This window comes from Zosterops lateralis (assembly GCF_965231275.1).
Source record: "Zosterops lateralis genome assembly, chromosome: 26".
Taxonomy (NCBI): domain Eukaryota; kingdom Metazoa; phylum Chordata; class Aves; order Passeriformes; family Zosteropidae; genus Zosterops; species Zosterops lateralis.
The window spans coordinates 501,978-525,342 of record NC_139786.1 but is presented as its reverse complement, the minus strand read 5'-3'; the positions used below and the strand labels follow the sequence as shown (position 1 = coordinate 525,342).

The window sequence follows — 23,365 nt, the reverse complement described above, 5'->3', positions numbered from 1 at the left end:
TTGCACAGTCACCCTGATTTGGGGTGGAAAAAACAGGGGACTGGAGAAAGATCCTGCTCCCCATTCTGTGTGGGCTGCCTGCACACACCTCAACCTCACGCCCACAGTTACACAGACACACTCTCGGCAAAAAAAAAAAAAAAAAAAAAAATTAAAATAAAATTATTGACATCAAGTATATAAAAGTCCCTTCTCCCCCCTAAAAAGAAGAAAATGCTTAAAAATATCCATGTCATCCACACGAAATCCACGTGTTTGGGTCGCTTTACACTTGAGTTGAGCTCAGAAACTCTCTACATCTTTAACATCCTAAGGAGTCGTGGAAGGATTATTGTTCTTCCTGGACATGAACCAACTCCAGAGTCTGAAATGGAAAATAAAAATAAAAATAAAACAAAAGAAAAAGCAAAACCCCAGATAATTAAAGCATTCAAGAGATTTTTTCATTACAGCAAATACCAATTTTTAATATTTTCTCTGAGCCCAAAGCTTTTCACCCTGGACTTCCACTGTCCTCAGAGTCCCAGTGAAAATATCCAAATAAATCAGGAGTGAAATCCATTCCTGGGCAGGGGGAAGGAAGGGGATTTGGCACTTTTTTCTCTTGGTTTGATCACCAGGACTACGCTGGGAAAGGGAGCAAATAATTCCCTCTGCATAATCTTGGACACTGTTATTTTTAAATATTTTAAAATATATTTAAATACATAAAATATATAAATAAATAATAAATAAAATATATTAAAAATTTAAAATATATTTTAATTTTAAAACCACCCTCTGGTATTTTTAAAATGCTTTAAGCTTTTCCCTTCAGTGGGAATCACGGAGAGTGTCTGATGGGTTAAATTCATTATCATTCACTCATTTCACACTGAAGATAAACCCATAAGGATTCCCTGGAAATTGGTTTCTCCTCCCTGGATTCTCTATTGGGATTTTTCAGTTGTGGTCCTCAGCTCTGCCCTGAGGCTGGCAGGTGGATCAAGGGCTCAAACCATCCCCAAGGCCAAGGGCTGGAGCTCTGCATGTGCTGGAATTCCCTGCCCAGAGCTCAGGAATGAACTGCCAGACACAACCCCAGGGAGAACCTCACCTGGGAGCGTGTGGGGAAATGGCAAAGGAAGGGAGAGTCACAGCCAAGCCCAACAGCTTTGCTTTTCCTGTGAACATCTCCAAAATTGATGGCTGGGCACTGGGGGCAACACCTGCCCTGGGCCCAGGGGCAGCACAGCCTCTGACCTCTCATGGAAACAGACTGAGCTGGGGAGATTTGGGATGAAAATCTCACAATCCCAAAGGATTCCTGTGCCCCAAGTCCACCACACGGGCTGTGTTCTCACCTGCAGCCTGAACGTGCACGGAGAGGCTCTAAAATCTGGAGGAGAGGGTCCTGAAGGTCGTTCCAGCTAAAGATCCCATCATGTTCTTGTCAAACCCTTGCTGGAAAAGCAGAAACAGGGAGTGCAGTGAGTGAATATCAGTCTCTACACTGAGAGCTGGGTGTGCTTCATCCCCTGCCAGCCCTCTGGGTGCCTTTGTCACCCTTATTGATGAACTCCTGAGAATCACAGAACCCCAGAATGGTTTGGGTTAAAGGGACCTTAGAGCTCATCTCATTTCACTCCCACCTTCCTCTAGACCAGGTTGTTTTTCCTTGCATTGCCCCCTCCATCATCCCAGAGCTGGACCCCTCCAGGTTTTTGGAGGCAACTTTTATTTAACCATCCACTGAGTATTTGCTTCATTTATTTCCTCACCCTGAAAAAGTCTTTGCACGGTGCCTGTGCCCCTGCAGACTCCCATCCTTCTCCCTGATGTTTCCCTGTGCAATAAACCTCTATGTGAGCACCAGAGTGACTCAGTCACCCCAAAATGGGCTGTCAGCAGGGCCTGGCACAAAACTACCCCAGCCCCTGTGCAGAGCCCCTCCCTGTCAATGTGGGAACAGAGTTTGGAGTCTCTGCTCCTGCTCCCAGGTGCTGCCCTTGGTGGGGATTCCTCCTTCCCTTTCATTTGGCCCTGTGCTCTCTGCAGGGGCTCAGGTGCTGCTGCTTGTGAGCTGGAAAAACACAGTTTGTGCAAAGAAAGCCACTGGGAATAGGGAGCTGGGAATAGGGAGCTGGGAGTTGAGAGCTGGGAGCTGGAGCTGGGAGCAGCTGGAACTGGGATTTGGGGCTGGAGGTGGGACCTGGATTTGGGGCTGGAGCAGAGCTCAGGGCCTGTTTGGCTCTGCACTTCCCCAGCTCCTGTTGCAGAGAGGAAAACAAATCCCAAATACTCTTCCTCCTCCTCTCGGTTTGAAAGCTTCCCCTGCCTGCAGGGGGATGTAACCACAGGACACAGAAGAAAATGGGGGGAAAGGGAGGAGGGACCTTGGCAGGGACCTGCTGGGACCCCATGGACTGTGATGAAGGGAATCCCCTGAATGAGGGTGAAACACCCAGCCTGTCCCAGCCCAGGGTGAGGGGCTGTGCTGGGGACCATCCCAGCCCCATCCCCAGGGGGAAGGAGACTGACACAGGCACGTCACCATCTGCTTTTGTCCCCAGAGTGAGTCCCAGCAGTGTCCCCCTGCCCAGTGAGGGTGCCCAGGTACCCCAGGCTCTGGGGCTCCCCTTGGGCTCTGCTATACTCAGGGCTGGATCAGGACCTTTCCCAGCTCCCCACTCTGGCCAGTGAACAGCCCAGGGCTGCTCCTGACCCCCAGGAACAGGAGTGCTGTCCTCACCTGCTTGAGCACACTCTGGAGCTCCCTGTTGGACCAAAGGTCTGTCAGGAGGAGTCGAGCAGCTTCGGCCGCCTTTGGACAGGAGCTGGGGAGATGAAAACAACAGGAGGGTTAATGCAGGCACAGAGCAGCACCCCAGAGACCCTGGTGAGCCCCTGGGACAGAGCCAGCTCCAGCTGGGAGCCACAGACAGGGCTGTCAGTGACACCCTCCTGCTCTCTCTGCAATATCGTGCGGAAAGGCAAAGGGCAAAGGAGAGACAGGGGAGGATCTGGAGATGGGGATGAGCATAAAACTGAGCTGAGTCTGAAATCTGGGAGAGGGAAGGAGAAGGGAAACAGTGCCAACCACTTGCTGGAGTCTGCAGGGCCAGTGTGGGTGGATCTCCTGGGAGGGGGCAGAGGAGCTGCTGCAGAGGACGAGGGATGGGAGACTTGCAATAACAACAGCTGTGAGCAGAGCCCTTAGTCAGCACAGCAGAACAGATACCTGCTCACGTAACAGCTCGAAACCATGACTCACCGCAGGACCTTTTATAATTTTGGAACATTTCATAGGCAGATATCCCCTCCCTCCTGGCTCCCATCACTGCTCCCATCTCCTGGAGATGGGAAACTCCTGCTCTGGGCTCAGGGCACAGCCCCAGCCTGTCCCAGCCAGGCTGATGGAAGGGAACAGCACCAAGCTCAGAACCCTCCCTGTCTGATACAGCCCCACAAAACCTTCAAAAAACACTCCTCACAACATTTTGTGTCCTCAAATACAAGCCCTCACAACGTTCCTCACAATAGTCTACAAAAGCTCACAAGAAATGGGACCAGCAGGAACCTGGGACATCAACTCTGCACTTGGAGTGTGGGAGGGCAGGGATGGAACCACATCCAGAAGATTTGAGGGCATTTCCCTGACATTCACAGCAGCTGTCACCAAAGAAATGATCGAGTTTTACTTGGTCATAAACTTCAAAGGGTTTGTGCAGCTCCTGGTGGTGTGTGGAGGGCTGGGGGACAGCCAGAAATCCCTGAGCAATGCTTTGGGACAGAAAAAATAGATTTTGTTGCCAAATCTCTTCTCTAGTTATAACCATCCTATGCTCTGTTACAGAATGACAAGGTTTGAAAACATTTTTTGGCTGAAAAGTTGTCTATGGCTGAAAGGCCATTAAATCCCTACAGACCCAAGGGCAGCTGTGATCAGATGGGCAGAGCACAAACTGGAGTCCCCTGTTTCTCTCTTCCTAAGCCAGAGTAATTTTCTCTTATTTTTGAAATAATTTAATGCTAAATATGTACCTTTTACCACTGTGTCTCCAGATAACACCTCAGAGTTTTTCCATCTTCAAGACAAAATGACCAGTGTCAGCACCTGAGTCACTTATGAACTCAGACAAAAGGATTTCTAAACTCTTCATTGGCACTGAGTGTTTCTCACAGCATTGTCTGCTGTAATTGAGGTATAAAAAGCTCAATATGAGCTGGTGGAGCTGTGATGCCAACTTGAGTAGGTAAAGCAGCATTTCCCAGACAAAGAAGTGTGAAATAGTGGTGGATAACATGGAGCAGAATATCAAGAGCAGCCAATTTGGGGGGAAAAAATCCTTAATAATAAATTGTCTGAAAATCAAAGTGGATTTCAAGGTACAGTCTGTCTTTTATAAATAGAATTATTAATGGAAAGTTGTGGAAAGGCAATGGGGGAGATGTCCCTTGGTGGGAAGAGGAGGAATCATCCAAAAAGGTACAACAAAACATAAATAAGACACAGAAGCAGATGGTGTGGAATGGGAAAAAACAGGATGGAAAAAAAAAAAAAAAAAAAAAAAAAAAAAAAAAAAAAAAAAAAAAAGACAAGAATTCTGTCCATAGATATCAAATAATGGGAGAAATAACCCTTCCTCAAAGGACAAAAGCCCAAAGAACTTTCTGTGTGTCACTGAGAACGCCAAGGATTTCCCACAACAAGGATTTCTGCAGGATGTGAAAACATTATAAAATCGATTTCAAGAATGTTTTGGAAGAAATGGGAACTTGGAAATGTGTGGATGAGAACAACTCTGGCACAGGGAATAAATAACCAAGGGAAGAGCTGAGTTTCTCGAAAGATTAATTTTGGTGGATTGAGCTGCAAAATAAAACTGCAATAGCAACGGTGTGAGGAGTGAAGGAGCAAAGAGAAACAGAAATAAATCCATGAAAAGGGATGAACTGCAAATGTGATGCTCCAAAAAACAGGGAGAGACTTTGGGAAATGCTTTGAGAGCATCCAACAGAATTAATGAGGAGAATTTTCATTTAATTAGCGAAATAATGTTGCTTGAAAATGAGCAGAGAAATGGTTTTTTTCAGACAGCTGGAGAAGAAAATTGAAGAGGAAGGAAATCAAACACCCCAATAAATCAGGTCCAACAGCTCGATTTTCAGAAATAGCACAAAAATTTGAAGGAAATATTCAATATTGGATTAAAAAATGAAGAGTGAAGGCACCTCACTTGTCCATGAACCCCATGTCACATCTGCAGGAGACACAATTAATTAATTGTGATGCTCCAGGAAGGAGAAGAAACCACATCCATCAGATAAACTGCTGAACCCTCTCTGCCTTTCAGCCAGAACCCAGAATGAGGAGCAGGAGAAAGGAACACGGGGAGGGAGAAGAACATGGGAAAAATAAATAACCCACTGCTCTGGATCCTGGAGTCTTTTCTAATCCATGACTCTGAAATTGTTTGAGCAGCTGGTGATGCAGCTCAGAAACTCAGGATTTGTAGTTTGAACTTGTTTCTCTCTTCCTAAGCCGGAGTAATTATCTCTTATTTTTGAAATAATTTATTTCTAATGATGTATATGTACTTTTTACCACTGTGTCTCCAGATAACACCTCAGAGCTTTTCTATCTTCAAGAGAAAATGAGCAGTGTCAGTACCCGGGGCAGGATCAGGGAGACACAGGGAGGGAGACACCAGACCCTGGGACTGTCCACAGGGAACTGGGGCAGATTCACAGAGAAAACTGCAAAATCCTGGCAGGGCACAGAATAATACAACTTGGACAAATCAGGTTATTCCTGGGTGTGGAAATTGTTCTCTTTTTCTTTTTTTTCCCCTAAGGATTGAACAGCATAAAAACCTCCGGGGACAAAAAACGAGTGATGGAGGAAAAGGAACAACTCAATTTTTGGACACGGGATGAGCCCCAAGCCCCCCTGTCCCCTCTCTCTGCTAGGAAGGAGGAGGTTGGGACTTACTCTATCTGAGGTAGGACTGGACAAATCCCACCCCTTTTTTTTTTTTTTTTTTTTTTTTTTTTTTTTTTTTTTGTGGGTTTTTTTTGGGTGGTTTTTTTGGGGGGTTGTATTTTATTTTTTTTTTGGTTTTGGTTTTGGTTTTTTTGGGTTTTTTGGGGGTATTTTTGTTTATTTTCACAGGCGACACTGGGAAAATCTCACCCTGTGACCAAGTGAAAGCCCAAAGTCTCTCCAGCTTCTGCTCTGCTGGAACAACCTAAAGTAATGCAATTTGGACAAATAAGGTTATTCCTGGGTGTGGAAAATGTTCTCTTTTTTTTCCCCCTAATAATTGAACAGCATAAAAACCTCTGGGAACAAAAAACGAGTGATGGAGGAAAAGGAACAACTCAATTTTTGGGCACTGTAAGAACTGGGGAGTTCCTTGAGAGGACTTTGTGATCCGGGGCAGGACTGGAGACCTCTCCAGGGTTTGGTAACTCCTGACAGCTCAGTGAGTCACCTCCAAAAAAGCTCATTCCCAGCAGCCAAGGCAATTAAAGCCTTCCCAGCCCTGGTTGTGCAAGGCTGTGCTGGAGCAGCAAATGACTGAGCCCTGCTCTGAGGGAGCCACAGCGGGACCTGGGCACAGGCAAATCCCAAATGAGGGCTTACAGCAGGGTTGGGTTTCATGGGAATTAGGCTCATTGGAGAGTGGAAGCAAATAAAAATCAGCAAATAAAAATCAGCAAAGACAGTGATGCTCCTTGGCCCCAGCCCAAACCAAACACGAGGCCCCGTGTGATGATTGAGGGTGTCTCTCTCATGGAACAAGAGCTGCACTGGGAGAACTTTATCAAAGGATGATGAAGGCATGCAAATGGCTTTTCACAACAGAAAACAATGGGTTACCTGTCCAGGGCATTTTCAAACAAAGACAGATGGCAGGAGAGATGGAAGCCAAGGAAGGAGAGAATGTGGCCGAAGATAATGGAAGTTTAACACCAGTTTGGCCAGAAATGAGCACAGGGTTTGGCAAGGCTTGACAGGCTTGTGCTGCAGGGAATATGGACAACAAACCCTACAGAACTCCTGCCTCCAAACCCCAAATCAAGCCCTAAAATAGACAGAGGTAAAATATGATAGTGTAAAATACAGGAACAGACCAGGGAGGTGCTAAAACAGCTCCTGTCTATTTTATTCTGTCTGTGCTCCCCCAGAGCTGCATCCTGAGGAGGAGGATTCAACAGAAAGATGAACAGATTTGCACATGAGAGTCAAGCACCAGCCTGGTGTAGCTGCAGTGCTGAACCTCAGACCTGACCATGACCAGATTTGAGGGAAACCCAGGAGGTCACTGACATCCCCAGTTCTCAGGGCTGGGATTTTTCACAGCTCAGAGAAGCCCAGAGTGGTTTGGGTTGAAAGGGACTTTAAATCCATCCAGTCCCAGCCTCTGCCATGGCAGGGACACCTTCCACTGTCCCAGGCTGCTCCAAGCCCCGTCCAACCTGGCTTTGGAGATTTCCAGAGATGGAACAGCCACAGCTTCCCTGGACAACCTGTGCCAGGGCCTCCCCACTGACATAGGGAAGAATTTATTCCTAATATTCAATATAAATGTCTCCTCTTTCAGTTTAAAACCATTCCTCCTTCTCCTGTCACTACCTGCTCATGTAAAAAGTAATTTCTCTTTATTTATAATCTCTGTAAGTGCTATTTTTAGAAGAATTCAAGGTATTGGTGTTTCAAATTCGAATTTCCTAAAATTCGACCAGAAAATTTCCAGAGGCCTCTTGGCACATTCCCCCCTGGATGGCTCCTGCCTATTTCCAATAAACCAGTGCTGAGGATTCCTGCCCAGTTCCTGTACTGGGAAGGAATAACGCCCTGCTCTGGCTCCAGAGGGTGCTGGGAGGGCTCTGGGGTCAGTCTGGCCCTGCCTCGTGCCCCACACTCACCCATTCCGGCACAGGCTCACTACATTATTTATCAAGTTGCTGGACAGGTAAGACTTTCCCAGGTGGGGGTTGGACATGATGAGGTTCCTCAGAGTGTAACAAGCCGATGTCATGATCTCCCCGTAGCTGCTGGTGTTTCCAGACTGGAACGACAGGAGACGGGACACGTCTGGGAGCACCTGGTGGGCTGGAGAGGTGGAGGAATGTTCCAATCAACAATTAAACACAGAATCTGGCACAAGTGAACGATGCTATTTGATATTAACACCAAGCAGAGTTATCTCAGCAGGGAGTGTTGGACAGCAATGGCATCATCACCATCATCATCATCACCATCATCATCATCATCTGGGGGTTTTTCCACCACAAAATGAGGGCTGCAGGCCTTTGGAGGGGCAGTGTTGTTGGCCATGGGCACCCAAGTCCAACTCAGTCCCCCATCATCATCATCATCTGGGGATTTTTCCAACACTAAACTGGGCTGCAGGCCTTTGGAAGGGCAGTGTTGTTGGCCATGGGCACCCAAGTCTAACTCAGTCCCCAAAACACTGTCACCCCTGTGGTCCTGCTGGTTTGTCACTGTCAAGCACAGCCCAGTCACACAGTGCTGGTGACTCCCTTTGGGGCCAGAGGAAATCCCACTGCTCTGCCCAGCCCTGGAGCCTGGCTAGAGCTCCTTATTGGGCTCACAGAGCGAGCTGGGCACATCTCACAGAGCTGAAATCTGGTCTCCAGCGTGGGGGGAAGGACTTACCCATGGTTTTGTGGAGCACAGGGTGCCTGGACATGTTGCTGAGCAGGGAGGCCCCGGAGCGCACGACCTCGGAGCTGTTGGACTGGAGCAGGCGAGCGATGCGGGGCAGCCCCTTCTCCTTCAGCCCGATCAGCTGGCTCATGGCATTGGACATCTGGGGACAGCAGGGATTTCTGTGACTCACAGTGCCAGGGGAGGCAGCTGGGAGGGTGGGCAGGGCTGGGGGAATGTGACTGTACCATGAAATGAGCTCTGCACAGTCCTTTCTCTCACTGCCAGAATCCCACTTACTCTGTCAGTTTTACCTCTCTTCCCCCCTCTCTGGAGAAAAGGAGGCTCTGGGGGCACCTTTTGGCTCTCCTCAGCTCCCTGACAGCTCTGGTCCCAGAGAACAAGGGGCAGGACAAGGGGAAATGACCTCAAGCTGCCCCAGTGGAGGTTTACATTGGATATTGGGGGAAATTCTCCACCAAAGCAGTTGCCAAGCAGTGGCACAGCTGTGCAGGTTCTGCTGCTCTCTGGAACCCCAGTGGAGCACTTGATCACTCAACTGACATTCCAAAAGCTGGATAAGTTTTGCTCTCATGTCCATATTGCCCTTCACAGTCCCCTGGCAGTTCCCTGGCTTGGCCCTTCACAGCTCCCTGCAGGCCACGAGGGGCTGGTGGGCAGCAGGAACAGATGGCTTTAAAAACCAGTCTGAGGACCACAAATACTCAGATTTGATCTTGTGCTTGCAAATGTAGAAGGGCTCAGGATGCAGCCAGGGCAGGTGAGTTTGAGCACATCCCCTCAGTAAAATGCCATTATTGACAGAGCTTAAACTAAACCTCTCAGCTGCTGCCCCACCAGAAAGGCTGCTGGAGACACACGTCCATCAACAGTGACATGGGAGTGGAGAGAAGGGGCTGGAAAATGTTACACAGTCACACCAGCAGGACTGAAGTGCAGCTGAATGACACTCAGAGCCATCTCTGTGAGTTAAAGGATCACAGCAGCCTCCATGAGCTCATCCCCACATTCCATCAAATGACAGCAGCTCAGCAACTCCAGCTCCAGCTCTGAGCTGAAATGACACCCTTGAGGGGAGGAGCCACTTCTGCACATCCAGACAAATTTTGGCCATTCCATTCCAGGAGGCTGAATTAAGTTGCTCCATTACTGTCAGAGCTGGGTTTGGTTGTTCATCCCTTGTGCAATCTTGTTGATTGCTGAGATTTTCTCTTCCCTTCCAGCCCCTTTTCTCTGACCAGCCTGACCCATCCATGGCAGCCTCTCTCCACCTTCTGCTTCATTGCACTGCTTGTTAAATTGCCAAAAAAGTCAAGGTTCCAAATTATTTAGCAGGGAAATCATTGTGACAAAAGGAACCCAGAGCTGGCAGGTTAATGCCATCCCAGCAGAGGAGCTCAGAGCTGGCAGGTCAATGCCATCCCAGCAGGGAAGACTCTGGGTGAGTCACCCGTGTCCCTCGGTGGGACACTCCCCACTCGTGACATGCCTCTCCTCCCTATGGAACCATTATCTCTTTATCTCCCCATCCATCTTATTTAAATTGGGATTGATGGAGCCGGGCACGAACAGACAAGTCAGGGGCTGTCCCAGGGGAGGCAGCCTGCGAGGACAAGCCCAGGGCAGTGATGTGAGCCCAGGGCTGTGACGTGTCCCTCACGGTGCCACAGCATCACCCAGCCCCTGGCAGGTCCCCACTGCTGTGCCCACGGGCCAGGACATCTGTCACAGCTCTTTTACAGGCAGCTCAGAGGTGTGGACAAGCCACAATCCTCACCACAACCCGCCCTGTCATTACAGCCACCTCCCCTTGGAGCTCAGGCATGGGCGGTGGCCCAGCCCTGCTCCCACCTCTCGTCACATCTGGATACTGCTGCACATCTGGGCTCAGCCTCACTGCTGCCCTGGGGGAGGCTGCCAAGGCCAGCAGCTGCTGGCAGAGAGACCAGCAGAGTGAGGAAACTTGGAAACCCAGCAGAGGTTTCAGATATTCAGTTTCTATACCGAGACCCAGTACAGGTCTCAGACAGATCCTTGGGATGCTGATTGCAGCCCCCCATGAGACCCTGAGTTTGGAGTTAATAAACATCCCACTGGATCAAACACTGTGGAAAGACTGGCTGTGGTGGCCCCTGAGGTTTAAGGAGGACATTTTGCTTTTTCATGGCTGAGGAATGACGATGATCAGTGACCTTAGAAGTCTTCCCAGCCTTACTGATTCCATAGAAGGGGTGACACGTTTGGGTGCACACACGTGGAGGGGAGGGAAGCTCTTACCAGCCCTCTGCTCGCAGTGAGGTTCTGCAGAGCTCCAGCACAGGCCTCCAGGGTGGCATCCTTCTTGCTCTGATCCATCAGGGACAGGTAGGTGCGGATGGCATCGGAGTGGTAGAGCCAGCTGGGGCCCTTGGGCTTGAAATCCTCCTCAGGAAGGGGGACCCCATACTCATCATTCTACAAAAGACACAAAAAACAGGGAGCTCAGACCCTGCTCTGCCCTTGCAGCCCTCTGCCATTCCCAGCCCCTCTGCAGCACATCCTACCTCCATCTTCCCACTCCTGCTGTTGAAGCAGCCTGTGAGGGTTTTGTCCATGTAAACGCTCCGGGCCATGTGGTTGAGCTGGGTGTATTTGTTGGGAACTTCGGCGTCCAGGCGGTAGGAGAGGTTGTGCAGGATGCAGATGCAGTTCTCCACAGACTGAACCGCCCCCAGAAGGAAAAAATGCAAACATGACATTAGGCAGAAAAACCTATGGAGCAGCACCAGAGAAGAGGATGTGGCCTGGGCCATATTCAGGGTTTTAGAAGCACAGATGGTCCTTAGGCTGGTTCAGAGAGAGGGGTGGGAGGGGAGGAGATGGAATGGACATGAAGGAGGGATCTCAGTGAGCTGCTGAGCCAGAGGAACTTGGGAGGTTTTGGCAGGCTGGGGATTATATCTCTGAGTACTGTTGGGTGAGGGGATGTGGGGGGTAAAAAGCAAGAGATGGAGATTGGGATGCTGGAAGGGTCCAGGGAAGGGAAGGGAAGGGAAGGGAAGGGAAGGGAAGGGAAGGGAAGGGAAGGGAAGGGAAGGGAAGGGAAGGGAAGGGAAGGGAAGGGAAGGGAAGGGAAGGGAAGGGAAGGGAAGGGAAGGGAAGGGAAGGGAAGGGAAGGGAAGGGAAGGGAAGGGAAGGGGATTTTGGGGCACTCCCAAGGCTGCAGTTGCTAACTCTGGGGTCTCAGCCCGGGGCAGCAGGGGGTACCTTGTCATCGGGGCGGTTGGAGGCCACGCAGTTCTGGGCATAGGTCATGACAGAGTCGATGAGTCCGGGGTAATTCCTCATGGTCTGGCGGCCCATGTCTGCAGAGCTCAGGTTCCTGAGGAAGACACCGAGGAGCACGGCAGGGGACAAGGAGGAGAGAGGGTGAGCTGGGCTCTGCTCTGGTTGTCACTGAATTCAGGCATTTTTTTGGCAGGTTTAGCCAGGCTTCTGTTCTACAGGCCTTTTGGTGGGACTGCACCAGCCCACAGCTCTCTTGTTGGTCTTTAGGGTTGATTTCACCTGGGACATGTCAGAAGGCACTGTCCTGGGGACAGCCACCAGCAGGGGGTTGTGTCACAGGCTCTGAATGTCCCACCACACTGACACTGCCCTCCCAAGAGGAGTTTCCAAAGGGAGGACTGGCTAAAGACCTTCTGGAGCTGTTGGGATCATCAGGAAGGTGCAGAGGGTTGTAAACACAGACCTGCCCAGGGTCAGCAACAGGGTCTGCCTGGGAAATGGGGTAGAGGTGCTAGAGAGCAGAAATTATAGAAATTACTCTGGCCAGGGGGACTGACCCATCTGTGAGGCTGAAATGAGTTCCTGGACACTGGCAGCTGTCAGGGGAGTTTTTCCAGTAACAGGATATGTGTTGGGGTTTTTTTTTGTTTTGTTTTTTTTTTTTTTTTTTTTTTGAATTGTTTGTTTTGTTTTGTTTTGGGGTTTTTTGGGTTTTTTTTTTTCGGTTTTGTTTTTGGGTTTTTTGGGGGGGGTTTTGTTTTGTTTTGTTGTTTTTTGTTGTTGTTGTGGTTTTTTTTTTTTTTATCCTTTTTTTTCCTTTTTTTTTTCTTCCCTATTTTATTGCCTTACATCTTGCAAATGAAAAACAAAGAGAGGCTGGCACTGGTTGTGAGATATTCACTGCAGGCGCTCCAGACCTGGACCTGACGTTGACTGTGATTTGCAGCCTCCTCATTAACGTGGATTCATCTGCAATCCAGAAATGCTTGAGCAGCAATGGCTGGGGCCCAGGGCAAACCCAGGGCTGTGCTCATCCCCGTGTTCTGATGTGGCAGGGCAGTGACTCAAAGCAGCCCTGGCTCAGCCCTCGGAACGGGGGCTCTGGATCCAGCTCTCCTCCCTCTCCCTGCTCCTCTGGAGCTCCCGTGCTGACCCCAAGCTGCCAGTCCTCTCTGGGATGTTGGGCACTGTCACCCCTGCATTTCTTGCTTTCAAGTGTTGGAGTCTTTGCAGGAGCTTCTCACGCTGCTTCACGTAAACAATATTGTATTCTTAGAATTTATCTGTGTGTTTTGCATAATTGTTCTCTGAGAGGGAACTTGACTGATGGTCACAGTGACCAATGGAGTCAGGAGGTTGTGACCTCCCAATCTGGGCCCTCTGTACAAAGTGTATATAAGTTATTGGAGTCAGATAATAAAGGGCCTTCCATGCCTGACCCTGCTGTGCCTGCTGTCCTCTGGGAGGGTCCACACCATGTCACAACGTGTTGCCCCTCTAAGGGCAGGGGTGACAGGGCACTGCTGCCACAGGGCTGAAATCAGCTCAGGAAACAGAGCCTCCCTTCAGTTAAACTCCACAGGGTTTTTACAAAGTGTCGTCATCGCCTTTTGCTCATTTTAATGTGATTTTTTTGGGGTGTTGATGGGCTGGGATGGCCTTAAAGCAGAGCACGGAGATTGAGATGCTGGAAGGTTCATACCCACTGCACCCCAAACATCTGGGGGGCTGCAGGAGCTTGGGGGAGCTGCTTCCAGCACGGGGAAGGAGGGACCAGCACTCCCCATCTCCTAGACACAGTTCCCAGCCACAGGAGCTGATGCTATCAGCTCTCCAAAGGCCCTGCCATGAGCAGCCTCTGGTTTCATAAGCAGCTCCTGCGAGCTGCATGTCTGGGAAGGGCGCGGCCGGCGCTGCCTCCCTCGGGGAGACCTTCCCTTGATGAAAGCACCTCATTATCCAGGGCAGGTTTGGTGCCCCACTCGTTCCCATTGAGACAAGGAGCTCCCATCCAAGTGGAGGAGGGAGGCGGGAGAAACAGCAAGTCGGGGCGAAGATCCTCTGCAAAAGGGCTCTGGATTTCTCTGAACAAAATAAACCACTCTGGGTTCAGTCTGATCATGGAATGAGCCAGGAAAAGTCCAGGGCAATGGGATTGCTCTGTGCTCAAACTGTTATCAGGAAAAGTGGGAAAAGGCTTGTTTTTCCCACATAGATAATTCTGTCTTTTTGTCACCTAAAACCAGTTTGTTTTCTCTGGAAGCCTCGAACCTCTAAAGGCAAAAATCTGTTCAGTTTCCTGGTCTGATAAACACTGATGAGTTTCAATACTCCACAAAACAACTTACATATTTTTTGAGAAGAGATTTAGCAAGAACAAAATTATTAAAATAATTATTAATAATTATTAAAAATAAAACAAATTTTTAGAAAAGCATTTTACATATAAGTTTTGGGGTTTTTTTTCTGCACCTTCTCTTAGCCAGGAAAACTTTCTCAAGGAGAATTTTCCATGAGCACAATTGCGATGCAACGAGCGTGAATCCAGCGGATTGTGAGAGGATTTAGGTGGCTTCAGCTCTTGCCTACAGACACTACTGCAGCCAGTCCCTGCCTGGTGACTCACCTCAAGCAGCCTGTGGCATTGAAGAACACTTCTGGGTCGATGATTTCCCGTGTCCTGTTGCAGCTGCCGTCAGACCAGCCCGAGAAAGGGATGATAACACAGTCTGTCAGCACAGGCAGAGCCTCCTGTATCAACTCCTCTTTGAGCTCATCGGTGGAGGAGAGGTTCCAGAGCAGCCCTGGGGAGGAGGTCAGACACAAGCTCAGGCACAGGGGAATGTGCATTAGGGGCTTTGTTTGGGTCAGGGTGATTCCAGCACCAAAATCCTTGTTCCCTTCACGCCTGGGAGCTGAGGGTGCAGAGGCTGCCCCAAAACCTGGTCCCTGTCCAGTCCTATGGGAGACAGGCAGGGTGGCTCCGTGTGGAAATGGGCATTTCAGCATCCTCCCTTCTCCCAGAATTGCTGTTTATTACATTACAGGGGACAGCATCTCTGCAGGGATCTTGGAAAGGCTTGTGCATAAAACCCGGGACACAGCTGAGCACCGAAAAACTGCATCAATTCCTCAGGCAAAGGTGAGAGAATGAGAGATCCCATCAATGAGAGAACCCAGCCAACCTTAGTGGGGCTGGCAGCTCCCTGGGCCATCCCTGGGACCAGCACTGGGGTTGGGTTCAGGGAGGCCTGGGGATGGCAGGGTGACCATGATGGGGATCCAGGGAGGACCTGGGGCAGGTGTGACCCCAGTGGGCACTGAGGAAGTGAGAAACCCTTCCATGGAAGGGCCAGGACCTCCTCTGCCTTCTGATTTCAGCCACCCTTTAGTGCAAGAGGAGCAGCAAACCCCCTCTCTGTGCCAGGGTGGCACCAGGGGTACAGAACCAGGGCAAGGGGAGCCGGGCCCGGCAGGGCTGGGCAGACTCTGGTACCTGTGAGCTGTTTCTGGATCTCAGTGTTGCCCGTCCTGCGGAGGAGGCTCACACACTCCCTGATCCCGTTCTGCCGGCGGGTCTCCATCTTGTTGGTGGGATTCTTGAACACCAGGTTACGGAGGGCTCCGGCCGCCGCCCGCTGCACGTTCTGGTTCTGGCTGCGGAGCAGCTCCACCAGCTTGGCAATGCCCCCCAGCCGATAGACCTGGCCAGGGGAGACACGGGACAGGCACGGGACGTGAGCGTGGAGTGCCAGGGGAGACAGGGACAGACATGGGACATGAGTGTGGAGCACAGGAGAGACACGGGACAGACATGGGACATGAGCATGGAACACCAGGAGAGATGTGGGACAGGCACAGGACATGAGCATGGAGCACAGGAGAGATGTGGGACAGACACGGGACAGACACAGGACAGACACCTGCCATGAGCACGGCACCAGGACAGACAGAAGACAGACACAGGATAGACACAGGGCAGACATCTGCCATGCCATGAGCACAGCACCAGGACAGACATGGGACAGACATGGGACATGAGCATGGAGCACCAGGACAGACACTGGACAGACACTGGACAGACACTGGACAGACACCTGCCATGAGCACAGCACCAGGACAGACAAGGGCCATCAGCACAGAGCACAGGGCACTGCTGGGACAGGGACACCCAGAGCTGCCCCAGCAGTGCCCAGTCCATCCTGGAGGATCTGGACAAGCAGAGCTCCAGGGAACAGGGGTCAGAGATGACAAGTCTGGTTGAGGCCACAGGTCACGAGCACAAAGCTCCTGGCCTGGAGGTCGGAGCAAACTGCAGGAGTGTCTGTCTGTGAGCAATGGCCACAGACAGAGTCCTCTGCCAATGGAAATGTGCTCCTGCAAACTTTCACCCACCTCCACAGCCTGCCCAGTGGAAATGCCACCCTGCCTGTGTTCAGAGGCCTTTTATAGCCGCCTAATGACACGCTGTGGCCATTTATCTGCGTCCTGAGATCACAGGCTGAGCTCAAAGGGATGGTCACGGCCAGTGTCACCGCCCTCGAGGTCAGCCAGGGGCCGTGCAGGGAGCCCAGAGCTGCAGGACACCACACGGAGCTCTGAAGGCACATCCCTGGAGCTGAGCTCTCCAAACACTGAGTGTTCCTGCCCCGAGCCCATCCCGGCACAAACACCCCTTGGGCTGAGCTTTGCTGACAACGGACAATGAAGGAGCACCTTGGGGAGGGAAGGAAAACAAGCGTGTGCTGGGATGAGTCACCGACCTGCTCTGGCACATCTTGCTGGGAAGGTGGGAGAGCCCAGCTCCTCTCAGAGAGGGTTTGCAACGGTAACAAAGGGTGTGGCCACCCCACAGTTGGCCACCTCAGTGTGGGCTGGGCACCTGCGCCCATCCAGGTGCAGCCCCACCAGGCCAGCACTGCCAGCTCCACTCTTGTGCCAGGACAGGGGAAGCCACCTCTGAAGGGTTGGCATCTCCATAAATTGGGGATAAACTTTGGTGACATCCTTCAGTCGCCTCCTTTGCCTCGTGTTGGCAAAGGAATTGAGGGGTAAGAGTGTCGCCCTGAATTTTCTTGCCTGTGAAATTCTGTACCTTTGCAGCTGCTTCCCATAAACAATATTGTATTTCTTAGAACTTGTCTATGTGTTGACGTATTTCTTCTCTAGGAGGAGGAATGTGATTGATGGTCAAGTCCACCAATGATGTTCATAAGGTGGTGACCCTTTTGGCCAATCTTTGGCCTTCTGTACAAAGTGTATATAAGGATGGAGTCAGACATTAAATTAGAATCTTTGCTGCTGCCTGTTTGTCTTTTGTGTGTCCGACACAGCGACATCAGAAAAATAACCTGTACTATAAAAAGGGCTTCTCTGTGGTCCAGTATCTCAGAATCACAGAGGGGTTTGGGTGGGAAAGCTTTAAAACTCATCTTGTCCCACCCCCTGCCATGCCAGGGACACCTCCCACTGTTCCAGGGTGCTCCAAACACCCCCAGCCTGGCCTTGGACACTTCCAGGATGGGGCAGCCACCATTATGTGCAAAATTATCTTTGTACACGACCACTAATTAACCCATTGGCTCAGGTGGCTGAAAATAGTCTGGGAAAAGGCAGTGGAAAAGGCTGGCTGTGACTCTGCAGCACTGAGACAGTGAAAGATTTCTGTGGAACCAGGTGCAGCTTCCCCCAGGAGAGGACACTGCATGGCAGCTCCCACCCTGTCAAACCCCATCACCCTGTGCCACAACAGCTCACGGTGACAACAGGAATTGTTCTCTCCTCTGCCACCCAGAAATTTTTTCTAGGCATTAAATCCTGACCAACTGCTGTTGTGAGAAAGTGGCCATTAATAGCTGAAAAATCTATTTAATTAATACCTGAGCCTGACTAATGAGGCATAAAGCACCCTCATGAAAACCAAGGGAACCTATGGATCCTAAGCACTAAAAAAAATCAGTTCTATCCCCCTTTTGTGCCATCAGTGTGGCAGCAGAGCACTGGAGGAGCCTGCTCACCTCTTGCTTGGCAGACTCATCCTGGAAGCAGGTGTGCTGCAGGTAATAAGCCCCCATGGCCTGGTACTTGTCATCAGAGGAGCAGAGGAGCTGGATGGCCTTCTGGATGGTCATGGTGCCAGCGTCAATCTCATCACCACAGATCCTGTGCCAAAGATGATACGGGGCTGGGTGAGTGCAATGTCAGCACTGAGAGTTATTGGGAAGGAATCAATGGTAAATATTATCACATTGTCACATACAGCACACATACATTCACCTCTAGTGGATTTCTCTGTCCCAAAGGAAGAGATGGGAAAAGATGGGAAAGAGCACTAACAGTAATAAATTCCAGATCCAGTCTATCCACAAGCAAAGGAGGCAGAAAATGAAAGCTGGGTTGGGGTGGTGAATGTCTGATCATGTCTGAAGTGTGAGTTTAATGAACACAGACCCAGTTCACTGCTCACAATAAAGGGGGGAGTGGACAGGAGTGAAACCATCCACCAGGCTGTGAGGACAGGTGGTTTTCCCACAGTGTGGGATCCTTTGATGTCAGAGGTGGTGGAGGCAGAAATGTGAGAGCAGCTGATGGTCTGGGGAAGCTCCAGCAGATCCCTCAGGAAAAGGCCTGTCTGGAGTGATGGGGTGGACAAATAGGCAGTTTGTGAAACGCTAATAACGGCTGTGAGACATCCTGCTCCCAAGGGATGCTCACACTGGCTGTCTCCAAGCTCTTGTGAAGGCTGACGACTGTCCTCAGTCCTGTTAGAGGTAAGGAATGTGCCTGCACCTCCAGAGGGAGGATGTGAATTCCTCTGGCTCGGGGCAGGACTGGAACCTCGGGAGAAATACAAACATCTGAAGGTTCTTCCTCTCGTTTAGAAACATGAATCTTCTGCTCTTTTTGGCTTGTTCTTATTTGTTCTTATTCAATACTACCTGTGATGTTTTAACTGCATAGAATTAGAAAAGGGTCCAAATTTTCAGGGGGCCTGAACTGCAGAGCTTGTCTGTGCTAATAAGCTATAAGTTAATTTCTGTAAGTTATAGAAATGAATGTAATTGGAAGTTCCTGTCCCCTCTCAGCACCATTGCAGCCCAGTCCTGCAGAGGCTGCAGGGAATCTCAGCTCACAGCAGTGGTGGCTGCATTCATTTGCAAAGTCCAGGACTGAGGAGAGTCAAACCCAAAGTCCTGTTTGGTTTTACTGTCAGCAGTGATGGGACACAAATGGGTGAGGCTTCATTGGCAGTGGATGGAATCCAAAAGTGGCTTTCCCAGGCCAGTGGAGTCGTGGCTGTGCCTGGCTGGGGATGGGGACTTTTACCTGGAGATCAGGAAATCAGTCCCTGATTGAACCACATTTATTTATACACATTTTTGCTGCATGCCATACCAGAGGGTGACTCTGTGGAGGGGCTGTTTATCTTCAGACAATGGCACAGACCAACAGAACAGGGATTTTTAGTAAGCTCTTTAAATGAATCCATTACATTGGAAGTGTTTAATTTCACCACAAGACAGCAGCACTTCCAGGCACGAGATTGATAAGACTGTGCCAAAGAAATGTAAAGAATAAAGGTCTGGAAAGGACATTTGGTCACCACCAGCAGCACTTACAGTGAGATAAAACATTTATCCCTATGAATCCCAGGGTTCCCCTGCACAGGGCACAGAGCAGGGAACAATGTTCACAATCCCACAGGGGATTTCACACAAAAGCAGCATGAAGGTCTCTGGTCCCCCCTGTTCTCACTGCACAAAGTTACACATCACCCATTCAAACACCTGTGGAGTCAATGGAAAGCAATTGGTGCTCCCAAAAACCACTTTGCCTCCTTTATGTCTTGGAGATTTTTCCTCGGAAAGGAAGCCCTGCCCTCTGGAGACACCTCAGCCTCTCCTGGTATGCAGGAATGAGAGACAACAGTCTGGGCTTGGACCTTCAGCATTCCATGTCTCGGGCTTGGTGAACCTCATTCCAATTCCATTTCCACACTGCAGTAAAACATCCCCTCCTCGTCAGACTTTCCATCAGTTTGAACCTCTGTCAAAACCTGGCAACAAGGAACTCCCACTAAACCTGCAACTGGGAGACACAAAACTGGGGAGACAAAGTGAACTGGAAATTATGGAGCCCCGAAAACCCTTGGGTTGGATCCAGGATGTGATTTCCTCTCAGTTTTTTTTTTTTTTTTTTTTTTTTTTTTTTTTTTTTTTTTTTTTTTTTTTTTTGCATGAGATGGTTGAGCTGAGAACTGATGGATCCTGCACCAGGGAGGGGTTTTCTCTCCTTTGAGATTTGGGACCTTGACTGGCTGTGTGGGAAGAGAGGCAGATTGGTAAAAACACAAGGTTAGTGGCCATGTAATCACAGTGATCTATTTTTCTTTATAATTATTGAATCAGATGCACTTTTTTTTTCTGAGACAGAAGGATGTGCCTTTGGTCCAGCTGCTCAACAAAGGCAATTTTCTTCACATCCACTCCACAGAGGGACAAACCCTTCTTCATTTGGGAAAAAAACTGTGGATGGAGGTGCAGTTCTGTGGGGAAGGATGGGGAAGGTTCTCCTTTCCCTGCTGTCTCCTCAGCAGGAGCTCACAGCAGGCTCAGTCACAGTGCCCAGGAAGCAGCAGCAGGGATTTCTCCTTCCTGAGAATAAAATCACCCTGGCAAAGGGCAGATTGTTCCTCAGCCAGTCTGGGATATTCCCAACCAGATCCACACAACAATCTGCCCCAAGACAAACTCTTGGGCTGAGCCACCTCCAGCCTGGGCCATGGGACTGACAGGAAGAGCTCCCAAGGTTGTGTTTCCATAAGAAAGAAGCAGAGTGGGAAGAGACCTCAGCTGGAAATGATTTAATGGGGACAAACAAGATGAGATTCTGGAATGGAAGACAACAAAATACTGAAGAGGATCAGTATCAGAAAAGGGCCATTTCCCTCAATAAGCAGATTGTTTTGGGTTAATTCCCATCTGAGTTTCTGTCCTGCTTGTTACGGCTATGAGTCCCCAAGAGGCATAAAACTCTCAACAAATTCCATTGTTCATCAATAAAACCAGAGTAGAGACTCTCAAGACAGTGCCCAGCACATCCCAACATTCCATCCCAAATAAAAACAAACCAAAATAAAGGTGCTTTTCATTGTATTTCGTTCTGCTTTCACTGCCTGGCTTAGCCCTGAGGAATTAATGTTTTGATATTGATCATCTTTAATTATCCCAGAAGGCAAGAGATGGATCAGAAAACACCTTTCCTGCCTATTTCAATGACACAATCCCTGAGTCTCAGCACAGCACAGAGACTGCAGCAGCTCAGCCAGGGCCAGGTCAGGGTCACCAGAGCCAAATGTGGCACTGAGAAATCCCAAAGGGATCCCAGTCTTTGCTGGGATGCCAACTGGGGCATCCCAGACCTCTGACAGAGCAACTTCCAGACGTTATGGATCCCCAGGTGCCTGCAGAGACTCTTCCTTCCCCACCATCCCTAATGAGGTGTTTCTTTCCCCATCACAGAGAACCCCAAAGGGAAGAGCACCCACATCTCCCAACGGGGCCAAAGGTAAGTGTGGGTTTGCAGGTGGCCATTAAAGGCTCCTGATAGAGATCACCAAACCCTCACCAGGGACTGTCTGCAGGCTCCCAGCTCCTCATCCCACACTCCCAAAGAGAACACCCCAAATCCCTCTCCAGGGGTGGGATCAGTCTGGGTCCTCAGCCACATTCCAGCTCAGACATCTGGGGTTCCCTGAGGTCAGCCAGAGGTGTTGGCTTTGTAGGGGGTAACTCAGAGACCTGAATTCAGCCCCACTGGGCACCTCAGCTCAGACAGAGGCACCTCCTGAGGTGATGTGACCAGCTCAGGCACTGCAGGGCCACAGACACCACGGCCACAGCCCTGTCTGTTCCATCTGGCCCCTCAACAGCTCTGAGCAGAATAAATACAATATCAGTCACTGGTGGACACAGGTTTTTTGTACCTTCCCCAGCTGGAGGGCCACAAAAAACTCCAAATTTCCTACAAGAATTAAAGATCCTATTGTTTGTCACTGCTTTGCTCCCTAATGACCGAGCAGGATATAGAACCTTTTATCCTGAGTGGGCATAAATAATAATCAATAACATCAATAACACTGCAACGTGTAATTTAGCCAAGAGCTGCCTGCTCAGGGTGCTGCCCTCTCACCTGGAGCAGGCTGCAAGTGCCACCCAGCAGAGGAAAGGGTTAAAAGTGGCAGATATGGGTGGGTTCTGTAGAGATGAGAGAGTCCTGAGCACCAAGAAAATTCCTCCAGCTTTCCCAGGCTCCAGAGAGCTGCACTTTGGCAAAATGTGAGTGCTGAGTGCTGCTCATCATGAGCAGCAGGAGCCACTGGAGTGACCCTGAATGTCTGAGCCTGGCCAGAGGTGCTGAGCTTGGAAATGTTGATCCAGATATGACACAGTGATTACCAGGGCTCAAGTGGTTATAGAGAGGTATGTCTGGAATTCCAGAATCCCAGAATCACTGACATGGGAAAAGACCTCTGAGACCATCGGGTCACCCAGCCCAGAGCCCTCAGTGCCACATCCTTGAGCACCTCCAGGGATGAGGCCACCACGAGCTCCCTGGGCAGCCTCTCCCAGTGTTTAACAACTCCTTCTGGGAAGGAATTCTTCATGGAAAAAAATGTAATAGACGTGAGGAGGTCCCTCTCTGCTCCCTGAGGTGGGATCATGACACCAGGGCTCGTGGAGGAGAGTAAACTGTGTGAGTTTTCAATAGTGCTCAACCTCCTGATGGGGCAAACTGCAGAACTCAGATTTCATCACCAGCACCAACACCACGGGGTGAGTAAACCCCTGTGTCATGGTTTAGTTCATCAAGGAATCACAGAATGGCTTTTCCTGAAAAACAGTTCAGTGTTACTCTGCTCATCACCTGGAGGAAAGGGGCCTGGGTCAGGGGTGCTGCTGTAAGAGGGAGGACTCTGAGGAATTTCAGTTTTCAGAGGCAGCTCTTCCCTGTCTCACACAGCCAAAGCCAGTTCAATAAATGGCAGCAATCCCACGCTCAAGAAGAGCTGCAGAAATTCAATAACTTTGTCACCGAATGCAGAGGGACTGCTCAGCACAGACAGTTTGACAGTCACAATTTTGATATCTGCACACCACTCTCACCACCTGAGAACACCCAGTGACTCCTTTTCCTCTCACACCATCCAGGGAGAGCAGAGGATGCCTGAGAACCATCACTCTGGAGCCAGCACTGACACCATCCATGGGCATTACAGAGTTTTGTATCACAGACAGACCCTGTGGGTCACAGGTCCCACTGCACAATCCCTCTCACAGCACTGGAAATCACCCCAGGATCACCTCAGAAAGGTAGAAACCATCCAGCCCTCCCCTGGCTCTTGCAGGGTATTGTCAA

The 23,365-nt window shown here is 50.0% G+C and overlaps 1 protein-coding gene across 1 annotated transcript in view; it reads right to left on the bottom strand.

The window, feature by feature from the left end:
• Window positions 1-1,371: 1,371 nt before the first annotated feature.
• Window positions 1,372-23,365, bottom strand: part of PKP1 (plakophilin 1) — a gene marked incomplete at both ends in the record, with an annotated part of 43,053 nt that continues 21,059 nt past the window's right edge. The window contains 10 exons of the mRNA XM_083878645.1: window positions 1,372-1,443; window positions 2,732-2,816; window positions 7,915-8,101; window positions 8,669-8,822; window positions 10,958-11,134; window positions 11,224-11,379; window positions 11,927-12,041; window positions 14,574-14,751; window positions 15,444-15,651; window positions 17,965-18,109. Coding sequence (XP_083734771.1) covers window positions 1,372-1,443; window positions 2,732-2,816; window positions 7,915-8,101; window positions 8,669-8,822; window positions 10,958-11,134; window positions 11,224-11,379; window positions 11,927-12,041; window positions 14,574-14,751; window positions 15,444-15,651; window positions 17,965-18,109 — 1,477 coding nt within the window. The remainder of the gene's footprint in view (window positions 1,444-2,731; window positions 2,817-7,914; window positions 8,102-8,668; window positions 8,823-10,957; window positions 11,135-11,223; window positions 11,380-11,926; window positions 12,042-14,573; window positions 14,752-15,443; window positions 15,652-17,964; window positions 18,110-23,365) is intronic.